Source organism: Eptatretus burgeri, chromosome 1 (assembly GCF_056783735.1).
Source record: "Eptatretus burgeri isolate ZD-2024b chromosome 1, Ebu_testis_v1, whole genome shotgun sequence".
Classification (NCBI taxonomy): domain Eukaryota; kingdom Metazoa; phylum Chordata; class Myxini; order Myxiniformes; family Myxinidae; genus Eptatretus; species Eptatretus burgeri.
In genome coordinates, this window is record NC_140961.1 from 162250523 (window position 1) to 162261960 (window position 11438).

General features: G+C 44.5%; 1 protein-coding gene across 2 annotated transcripts in view; it reads left to right on the forward strand.

Annotated features, from left to right (window-relative positions):
• The first annotated feature begins 1303 nt into the window (after positions 1–1303).
• The window catches only part of LOC147035894 (long-chain fatty acid transport protein 4-like), a 128442-nt gene continuing 118307 nt past the window's right edge, over positions 1304–11438 (forward strand). For both annotated transcript variants that reach the window (XM_085847943.1, XM_085847941.1), the window contains exons 1-4: positions 1304–1517; positions 9421–9529; positions 9677–9962; positions 10559–10720. In XM_085847943.1, coding sequence (XP_085704069.1) covers positions 1360–1517; positions 9421–9529; positions 9677–9962; positions 10559–10720 — 715 coding nt within the window. In that variant the 5' untranslated portion in view covers positions 1304–1359. The remainder of the gene's footprint in view (positions 1518–9420; positions 9530–9676; positions 9963–10558; positions 10721–11438) is intronic.

An 11438-nucleotide genomic window follows, 5' to 3' on the forward strand; every position in this document is an offset into this window, starting at 1 on the left:
AATATTGGTGACTCCGGTCTGCTAAGGGACCCGTGACCTTTCGGAGTTTTCATAGAGTCACGACCTAAATTCTGGGTGTTCGGTGGGAGAAGACTCTATTGCTCCAACTCGTGGTCGTTTATCGCCACCGAACCTCGGCCCACAACAATACGTCATGTCGAAAGACCCGCGTTGCTTGCTGAGGCTGAACGCCCATTACCTCGATGTACTCGTGTCATTCGGACATCGAGCAGATGAAACCTGTGGAAAGGACAAGTGGAACTTTCGAGAAGGGAGGAATGTGTACTGTGAAGTGAATTTGATCCATCTCATCTGCCATACGAACTCTTGCTGAATGTTCAACAAGTTCTTGTGTATATATATATATATATATATATATATATATATATATATATATATATATATATATATATATATATATATATATATATATATATACACATACATATACATTGTTTCTTGGTTATAACTCATCTTGCCGTTAATCTTCATATGACAATCTCGTGATTTTGTTTCAGCGCTGCTTTCTTCAGGTGAATGAAGCCATGCTTCAGATCGAAGTCTTCACCAACTTCATCAATTATGTTTCATCTTCATCACATGGCCGTCAATGTGCCCGTGAGAGATCGTTTTTACACATGAGGAAAAGTACGAACCACAAAACATTCCCTCTTTGAACTCCGCTTGGACTGAACACCTCAGATCACTTTGAATGAGCACTGTCAATCCCGTCTCTCTCTCTCCCTCTCCCCCTCTCCGTACCTCTCCCTCTCCCTCTACCTCTATCTCTCCCTCTCCCTCTGTCTCTCCCTCTATCTCTCTCTCTCTCTCTCTCTCTCTCTCTCTCTCTCTCTCTCTCTCTCTCTCTCTCTCTCTCTCTCTCTCTCTCTCTCTCTCTCTCTCTCTCTCTCTCTCTCTCTCTCTCTCTATCCCCCCCCCACGGTTTTCCAAAGAACGGTATCGATCCAAACAAGACCTGAATTGCCGATTCCGTTCGAAAGAAGCTCAAGTAGCAGGGAATTAAATCTTTCCTTAAACTAAACTATTTGCCGTCGACATTTATTTACTAATAACAAGCACAAAATAAATCACACGACACGTCTATCGGAGGTGTATCACAACGTAACCATCAGCTCGGCTGGTCGCTAATATTCTCATATTTGAGACGCTGCTTCCTCCGCTTGTGTTTGTGGTATATTTATGACCCGCCATGTGTTTAGACTTTAGACGATTATAAATTGGTAAAGGTTAAATGTTTCCTCCACTTTGTTTTCTCCACTTTGTTTTCTCCACTTCCTGATGTTGCCGTGCGCTGCGGTCCCGTCCTCACCACCGTCCACTTCCTGTTTCTCGGGCGTCATGTCTCGCCGCCTGGCAATCTCAGCGGTCCTGCTGCTCGCATTTCGGATATGGGTGCCTTGGCTGCCAGCTCTGGGGCTCGCTGCGTGTCTGTACCTGGTTTGTGGTGGCTGGCGGTTTGTACGTGTATTTTGCTGCACGGTGCGGCGTGACCTTCAGTGAGTCCTTCGTTTACATCGCCTAGAAAACAAAAAAACAAGAGAACTTTTGTTTGATGAACTTGTTGATCACGTGGTGTACATAATATTCCGTGTTCGTGGAATTCCCAGGAAATGGGTCGATGTGTCACGAGGTGTGTGTGGGGTTTAAATGTGACATCACCGGTTATTCGAGAAACCGCGGACCAGCGTTTATTATGGACTGGATTTAAACCGGCTTCGTGTGTGTTATGGAGCCGGAGGTTCGCAGGACCACGGTCTCCATATCGGGGAACCCCAGGAACTTGTCCAATAGGGGGGAAACATGCTTTAAAGGTCCACACGATCAAAAACAAATAAATGATTTTTTATTTTTTAATAAAAAAAAAAAAAAGGTTCTGATGTCATCATATAGATTTTTTTTTTTTAATAATAAACAAACAACTGAACGTGGTTTTTAATTATAATAATTTTTGAGATGTGACAGTTAAGAAAACGAACCCGTCGCGTGCTGTCCCTAAAAATTCCCGATAACCTGTCATAACGTCATCGAGGGAAAGGTTATCAGCACCCAAGGGATAAAGGGCGCGCAACTCGCTTCAGACTCGTGAGAAAGTGGATTTCACGAATTTTCTGATCGAGAATCCCCAGATTACGACGACAGTCAAAATCATGATGTCGAAGGTGCTGATGCCGAAGGCAAGTCGTGATGACGTCATGAGAGAGGGGGGGCGATAAGGCGTAACAGGACGTCAAATAACATTAAAATCTTGATTCCACGATATTTGTTCAAGAAAAGAACGACGATCACATGTTAAGTGGAGCCATATCTATGAATATAACCAAACATGATTTTCTGATTCTGTGGACCTTAAACAATGTCTCTGAACAGGCCTTTTATACCCCATGGGTTGGACTGTTTGGCGTTCCCATCAGAACCAATGTCTCATCGTGCTGCAAATCCCAGGCACATCCCATCTGAAGCAATGTCATGATTCCTGATCCCAAGTTCACATCCCATCTGAACCAATGTCTCATGATTCCCAAACCCAGGTTCACATCCCATCTGAACCAATGTCTCATGATTCCCGAACCCAGGTTCACATCCCATCTGAACCAATGTCTCATGATTCCCAAACCCAGGTTCACATCCCATCTGAACCAATGTCTCATGATTCCCAAACCCAGGTTCACATCCCATCTGAACCAATGTCTCATGATTCCCGAACCCAGGTTCACATCCCATCTGAACCAATGTCTCGTGATTCCCGAACCCAGGTTCACATCCCATCAGAACCAATGTCTCATCATGCTGCAAATCCCAGGCACATCCCATCTGAAGCAATGTCATGATTCCTGATCCCAAGTTCACATCCCATCTGAACCAATGTCTCATGATTCCCAAACCCAGGTTCACATCCCATCTGAACCAATGTCTCATGATTCCCGAACCCAGGTTCACATCCCATCTGAACCAATGTCTCATGATTCCCAAACCCAGGTTCACATCCCATCTGAACCAATGTCTCGTGATTCCTGCACCCATGTTCACATCCCATCTGAACCAATGTCTCATGATTCCCGAACCCAGGTTCACATCCCATCTGAACCAATGTCTCATGATTCCCGAACCCAAGTTCACATCCCATCTGAACCAATGTCTCATCATGCTGCAAATCCCAGGCACATCCCATCTGAAGCAATGTCATGATTCCTGATCCCAAGTTCACATCACATCTGAACCAATGTCTCATGATTCCCGAACCCAGGTTCACATCCCATCTGAACCAATGTCTCATGATTCCCGAACCCAGGTTCACATCCCATCTGAACCAATGTCTCATGATTCCCGAACCCAGGTTCACATCCCATCTGAACCAATGTCTCGTGATTCCCGAACCCAGGTTCACATCCCATCAGAACCAATGTCTCATCATGCTGCAAATCCCAGGCACATCCCATCTGAAGCAATGTCATGATTCCTGATCCCAAGTTCACATCCCATCTGAACCAATGTCTCATGATTCCCAAACCCAGGTTCACATCCCATCTGAACCAATGTCTCATGATTCCCAAACCCAGGTTCACATCCCATCTGAACCAATGTCTCGTGATTCCTGCACCCATGTTCACATCCCATCTGAACCAATGTCTCATGATTCCCGAACCCAGGTTCACATCCCATCTGAACCAATGTCTCATGATTCCCGAACCCAAGTTCACATCCCATCTGAACCAATGTCTCATGATTCCCGAACCCAGGTTCACATCCAATAATGAGCTTAATATCTGGAGGTCAAGAGTGTAAACAGTTGAATATTAAAGAAAAATATGTTTATCATTACAGGAAAGTGGAATTTCATCTCGGGGAAACATTTTTAGGTCATCTCTTCGAGCATGACCTAATAATATGGGTGTCGATGTTCTTCGATCCGTCCGTCCGTCCGTTCACAATGAAGTTGAAGCAGGAGATCTGGTCATTAGTGATCCTGATAGAGGTCGATGAGACGTACACGATGGTATGACTTTCAAGGTCACCGAAGGTCAAGGTCACGAGGCCTTTGAAGTTGCGAAAATGACGATTTTCAAATTCTATCTCCTCCGCCATTTCTCAAGTGATCTTGAATTTGATTGTTGCATATGAATCTATGGGACAATATCTAAATTTGGTCGGGCCAGATTTTCGATATTCGCTTTCGTTTTCGTGTCACGTAACTTCAAATTTGGCAAAAAATACGAAAATGACGATTTTCAAAATCTATCTCCTCCTACATTTATCAAGCGATCTTGAGTTTGATTGTGGCATATGAATGTATGGGACAATATCTAAATTTGGTCGGGACGGATTTTCGAATTTCGCTTTCGTTTTCGCGTCACGTGACTTCAAAGTTTGCAAAAACTGCCCTACCTTCAGGAGGCTATATATTCTCGACTGGGCATGGTAAAAGTTAGTGAATGGTGTCATTGCATAGCAGCTGACCTTGTTTTATATATAGTTTGTACATTTTCTGTCGATGTAAGTCTGATTTTGAATAACAAAAATGCTAATTTAAAAAAAAAAAAATTTTGATTATTATTTTCCTTAAAATTGAGATGGCATAAAAACTTGACCTGATTGAGCGAAATGAGATACATTTCTAAATTCAGCATGCAAAAAGCATATAAGATCCGTTGAGAAAACCTAGACCTCTGAAATGACGCAGACCAGTGTTATGACAGTAAAAAATATTATCTTGTATCTAACCGGACAGATTTTTGAATTTCCTTCCCGTTTGATCGTCACGTAACCTGGAAGATGGTCAAAAACGCGATGCGATTCGCAAAGAAGGAAGGAAGGAGAAGTGAAATATAAAACGCATTTTTAGCCTTTTATATTTCTACATTTTCCGCCGAAGGTGCAAAAGTTTCAAAACCCGAAATGTAAACGTCGCCATTTATTTTCAAAATATAATTTCGTGCGCGCGCGCGCCAAAATGCCGAGTCGTCTTTAACCAAACTGCGCAGTTCGAGCTGCGCAGTAGAACTGCACAGTAGTCTTCGGTCATAACTGAACATTCAGAAATTGTGGTATTATAGAGATGACCGTCACCCCGACACGGGGGTAATTTTCAATGATGCATCAGCTTTAAAACCCTTGAGTTTGTAGGGGCTCTGCCCCTGGACCCACACTTGGGCATTATGTCGAGACCACCCCCACCCCCCCCCCCTTCGGACCTGGTGGACCCAGACACCCCAACCACATCCCCTGGCAAGGATGATGATGATTGTGTCACTCGCTCGCAGTCTCTAGCTTAGGATTTGCTCACGCTGTATGGGCCTCTTCAGATAGGCTTCGCCACCGGGCCCCGACCCTTAAACCTGCTGCTGGGTGCACTGTAAGTTGAGTAAAACCTTCTGTTGTGTGGAGTGGTTATTAAAATTGAACTTGTATTCAGTCCACATTGTGTAAGGTGTAACTTTTACTATCTCTGGCTAATTTGTAACCACAATCTGAAAATAAATCCTTTGGCTCACCACTGATGTCTGTGCTGGACTCGAGGTCGTGTTCAAATAAATAAGACATTGGCCCATTTGCTATTCCATCTGAGCAAATAGCTCATGATTCTAGGGTCCCATGTTCAAATCCGATGGACACTATTATGTTGATTTTTCTGTTGGTTCCAAATGTCCTGTCATGCATGTGATTTATGTTCAAACTCCTCCAGTGTTCAGTCAATGTATAATTATTGTTACGTTTGTTGGAGAGGGGGCAATAGTTTGTTTATGGCCAGAAACATGATGCACATTCATTGTAGATATAGATCCCCTTTCCTGTATGAAGTGTTTATTTCGGGTAAGGATTCTTTAAGTGTTACCCATTTGGGGTCGAGTATTGTCTGCTTTCGACTTCGACTTCGATTGAGGGGTCTCGTACCTCCTCCCTCTATAAAACACCAGCAGAACCGAGAACATTGTGGTGGGGTGATGTCACTCCTCAGTCGCCACCAGGGATGGATGGGTTCCTCCCCACTGTCTCTCACCGGGATGTGGGAGACGGGAATTGGTGAATGTCCTTGGGGTGCAGAATCGTGAAGACATCAGGGTGTGGATTCCTGAGGGCTTTTGGCCAAGATTGGTAGGTAGGGCAGGGAGCAGAGTCATGTCGGCCTCAGGGCAGAACTAGGGGAATCCCACAGGGCGGAGACCCTCGTGCCTTTGATCGATTAGTCTTGCGATTTGCCTCGGCGATGATTGGAAGTCTGGGAGGAAGTGAGCCTCTCTTGCCTGGGAGAGTGAGAGACAGCACCGTTTGTCTTACTCCCACTGTATGCTCATATAGCTACTTGCCTTTCCCGCTGCACTGCCCAGGTCATGTTTGGCTGCTTGAGTGTGTGTAGCGTCTATAGGTGATAGGTTGTTGTTTTTTTATTTTGTTTTCTGAAATTGTGGCTTGTTATCGTGTCTGTGTGTAATAAATTGTCCATTATTTCCTAAGGAGCGGTGTACGTCATACTCAAGCCATTTTTGTCGTGCCAACAGTCTGGTTTGTTTGTGCTTCCTGGAGGGTCAATTTTATTGTAATCTTGTTTTATTATCGGTGTGCGATTAGCCCCTGGTGAATCGCAAACCGGCGACAACCTGGTACAGTGTAACCTCGATTCACCGCCACCCTCGCCTTCCACCTGGAAATCGGGGTTTCCCAAATTCCATAATGAGTTTTTCAATTACGATCTGCCACCGCCATCCGCCAACGTTTTCCCAGTACACAAGTACTTATAACAATGAAAAACACCCTCGTTTATCTGCCAGCGGTATCCGCCAGCGATCGCCTGTACTTCGCCACATCACGAATATTGTGCAATCATCTAAAAATAACCTTCGTCATCATTGGTGAATGGTCAGCGGGAGCACGTGCTGGTCCCGTCTGCCTCGCGCCGTGCATTGAGAATGTTCAGTTCAAAGATTTCGTTTAGCATGTCTAGAAGAAAGAGGCCAAGATTGTGTTTAACACTCGATCAGAAACGCGTGATATGCGAATACGCAAAGGAGATCTCGTCTGCGAGCCAGCAAGAGATTGCTAATCATTTCTCTCTTCTGTGGAAACTTGAACTTAAGCGCCGGACAGTTGGCGATATCGTCGCCGATGCCGCAAAATGGATGAGTGCGACTGATGATATTTCGTCATCCGCGAAGATGCTGCGCCATGCTCGTCATGAGCATATGGGGAAGGCATTGTATCTGTGGTTTTCGGGCTTTCGTGTGAAAAACCTCCCTGTGACCGAGGACATACTATGAACAAAGGCTAAGTTCTTCGGCGAGGTCATGTCCATCGGCGAGTTTGGGTACTCCAATGGTTGGCTGCAGCGCTTCAAACGTCGATTCAGCATATGCAACAGAGCCATCAGCGATGAAAGCGCCGGCAGCGACGAAGGAACAATCCGTGAGGGGCGCAGTGAGGCTACGGCCGAGATAGCAAAGTATCATCTATGAGATGTATACAACATGGACGAGACGGGTTTGTACTATCGGATGTTGCCTGACCGGTGTCTTACCGTCGAATCGGCCACAAAAGGCATCAAAAAGGTAAAAACTCTCATCTCGCTGGCGCTTACGTCCAATACTGATGGCACGGATAAGCTGAAGCCGCTTGTCATAGGACATGCAATGAAACCACGATGCTTTCTACACTTCCACCAAGATTTGTATGTGGATTACTTCACAAACAAAAAGGCCTGGATGACGGCCGTCATCTTCTCTGAGTGGCAACTTAAATTTGATCGGAGAATGAAGCGAGAAAATCGGAATGTACTGTTGCTGCTTGACAATGCGTCAAGCCACATCGCGCCATCTAATGACCAGGGCCAGAGCACTTTGACCAACGTTAAAGTGCATTTCCTTCCGCCGACAACAACGAGCCACTTACAGCCGATGGTATCATCAAGGCTTTCAAAGCGCACTGCCGTCGACGGCAAATTAGGCATTTAATTGATGCCTACGATGCTGGACGCACACCAGATTTACAACTGAATGAGGCAAATCGTTTCTTGAAGATGGCCTGGGATGACATTGAAGAATCGACAATCTTTAACTGCTGGAAGCACGTGAAAATACTTCCCACAGCTAGTACAGTTGCTATTACGTCAGCTGATATCCCGATGTGATCCCCCAAAACGTCGACGGCCAGAGATTATGGCAACATCTTCGAGCGAATGGCAGAGGCGTGCAACATACCCACAGAGAGGCTGATGACCCCAGAGGAGTTCGAAAGTGTGGATTTAGCCATAGTCACTGGGGAAGACCTCACCGATGAGGAAATTGTTGAACTTGCGTGCACAGACACCACAGATGCCGACGATGATGTTGAAGTGCCATGCCCACTTCATCCATTGAGGCCAAAGCCGCAATCTATCTCATGTTCAGGTACCTTGAGGCCCACTCGTCATCCACTGATTCGGGTTTGAAGGCGGCACGCCGGTTGCAGTTTGAGATTGACAGAGTTTCTGTGGCAACCGCTCAGCAAACGTCCATCACAGACTTCTTCAAATCATCATCATCAGTCGAGGCCGATGTTGACAAGTTCTCAATAGCCTTCTATGTGCGTAGCTCGTGGTGGTCATGTCCTGTTTCACAGTGTGGACAGTTCTATTATACTTTTGGTAGGCCTTTCCATTTCACCAGTACTGTAATTTGACTAGTGTGTTCACTGGTAATCAAAACACTTGTACAGATTGTAATTTACGATCTTCAGTTCTTTATCATGGCATAAGCAAATGATATGCACAATAACTATGAGGCCATGACTTTGAGCTCTGTTTTTTTTAAACATGTCTGCAGAAACAAATACAGTACATACATGTGAATAGGCCTGTGTCTGGTGTACATGTAGTTTACATATTATATATTTTTGTTATCCATTTCTTATCCCTTGATCCAAACAGGATGGAATAGAAGGTAAAATAAACTCGAAAGACTGTTGAAACGCTCCCCCAGTAGATCAATTCTGGCACACATGGATGCCTGTGTAGTGGCACGGACAGACCGTGACATTGATATCGGACATCTGAATCCCTTCTAGCAACCACCCGTTCAACCGCCACCCTCGCATAACCGCCATATACGACCGTGTCCCAGCGCTGGCGGTTAAACGAGGTTTCACTGTATCTCTGTCTGTGTATGTGTGCATAATTTGTCGGACAGCTCTTCCGTGAGCCTTAGATGCATTAATAATTTAAAAAAATAAAATCAACACAATTGCATGTGTGAGAGAAGAGAATAAATGAGTGATTGAATGAATGAATGGACGGAGGTGACCACCCCCACCTTCTCCATTACATAATTTGTATAAGATTTGTAATAAGTAAATTTACTTCTATCATCATCTGGCATTTTTCCCCCTCTCTCTCTCTCTCTCTCTCTCTCTCTTCCCTTATCCTTCCTGTGTTAGCGGACTCCTCGTTCTGATGCGAGTCAAATTTCAAATGAAGCGATTTCTCCAGAACAATGATACAATCCCAACAATTTTCAAAAGGATGGTCAAACGGCACGCAGAGAAGGTGGGGTTTCGGTGATTGTAGCATTGTTGGTTCTTTGTTCGGTGATAGCATTTGTTTGTTTCTGTTTGTTTGCGGTTTTGTTTCTTTGTTCTCGGTTGTTTTGCTGAACATTGCTCTGTCTCCATTCCTTTGTTCTACCTTGCCCAGGTAGCCCTAATCGAACAGAGCACTGACAGAAGGTGGACTTTCAGGGAGCTGGATAACTATTCTGCAGCAGTCGGAAATGTCTTTGCCAGCCGCGGTTACGACGTTGGTGATGTTGTGGCTCTTTTCATGGCTGGCCGCCCAGAGTATGTGGGACTTTGGCTTGGCCTGGCCAAGATCGGTGCAGAAGCTGCACTGGTTAACTATAACCTTCGCCAGGATTCTCTTATGCACTGTCTGCATGTCGCCAAAGCACGTGCTGTCATTGTTGGAACAGAGTTTGTTGATGGTGAGAGAGTTATTTGTGTCAGAGTCATACCTGCTCCTTCCGGGATCAAGAGGATTTTTTTAAATGTTTTTTCAGAATTTGCATAGTTTTCCGCCCGCAATACCCACTCCGTATAGCAGGGTCAGTGGTTAAAGCTCTTTCACTATTCCACTTATAAAGGGGAAAATTGCAAGTAATCTCCTCGCCCTCACTGGAGGAGGGGGAGGGTGAGGGAGGGAGATGTAGGGATTGAGGATATTTATTTAATACATATAACCTAACCCTGGGAACCCCTAAGCACTCATGCAAAATGTCACAGAGGTCGGCCGTTTTGGTTTCCATGAGGAACAGACATACAGATGTATGGATCCACAGACATTGTCTTATTTGAGTTCGGTGCTCTGCTCGGCCTGCTCTTTTTTTCATTCCCCCCCCCCTGTTTTCTTCTTCTTTTTTCTTCCTGGTGCTTCGAGCCATCATGCCTCCTCCACATTCCGTAAAGCCCTTTTACTCCTGAATTATGGGATGACTGGCACAAAGCAATTTCATCTTTCAGTGTACTTTTTAAAATCCACCTTTGTTTTTTTTGTTAACGTATTTTTGTTCTTGTTTTGAAGCTTTGCTCGAGATCAGCGGTACTTTGGGAAAGTCTCTGGAAATTTACGTGGTTGGAAGGTCAGAGGATGCGAAGCTCCCGGAAGGCTGGCTCTGCATGGATCTGCTGCTCTCCGTTGCTCCCACTCACGATCCGCCTCCTCCACGTGATCGTGGCTTTTCAGGTGTGCTTCCGTTTTGTTGTGTGTGTTTGAATTAGTGTGCTACCGTGTGGTGTGTTACCGATTTACCGATTATAATTTAAAGTGCAACTTGAATTCAAAAGGTTTATTGTGTGTTTGAATCATTTTCCGGTTTTTTTTTTTTCACTATTTTCAAACTTGCTAATTTTGAAAACGTTTATTTTGGTACCAATTCACTATTTTTTTCATTATGCAGTTGACAATTTCTGAGTTTGTATGGCAGCTTGTTTGGCAGTAATCTATAATTGGTTATCTTTGCTGCTGCCACTAATATTGGTTATTGAACATAGCCATGCGTTGAACAGAATCTGTCTGTAAAGAAATGAACAAACGTGTCACGTCCACCATGTCCTGGCACACAGCAGCACTTTGGCCTTTAGTTTTTGGAAATCGTCTCATGAATTCACGTTTCAAAAACTTTTTAAAATAAGCTCCGAGGATGGGTTTTTTTAGATCCTCGTGGAGGATCAAGATAAGTCTTACTCACGTTGTTGATCTTGTGGACTTTTTTGTTTCACAGCCTACAGTTTTCATTGAAACTTCCTGAAACTTGGCATATATATGTAAAAATACCCTGCGCAGACAGTAACCATCTCCGGTTTTGAAAATTCCTCCTAGAAAAAAAAGTTATGACATCAAAATATCTCCACTAATGGAAATCGCATAATAAAATTATCTCTGAAACTCGGCAAGCTTTTTG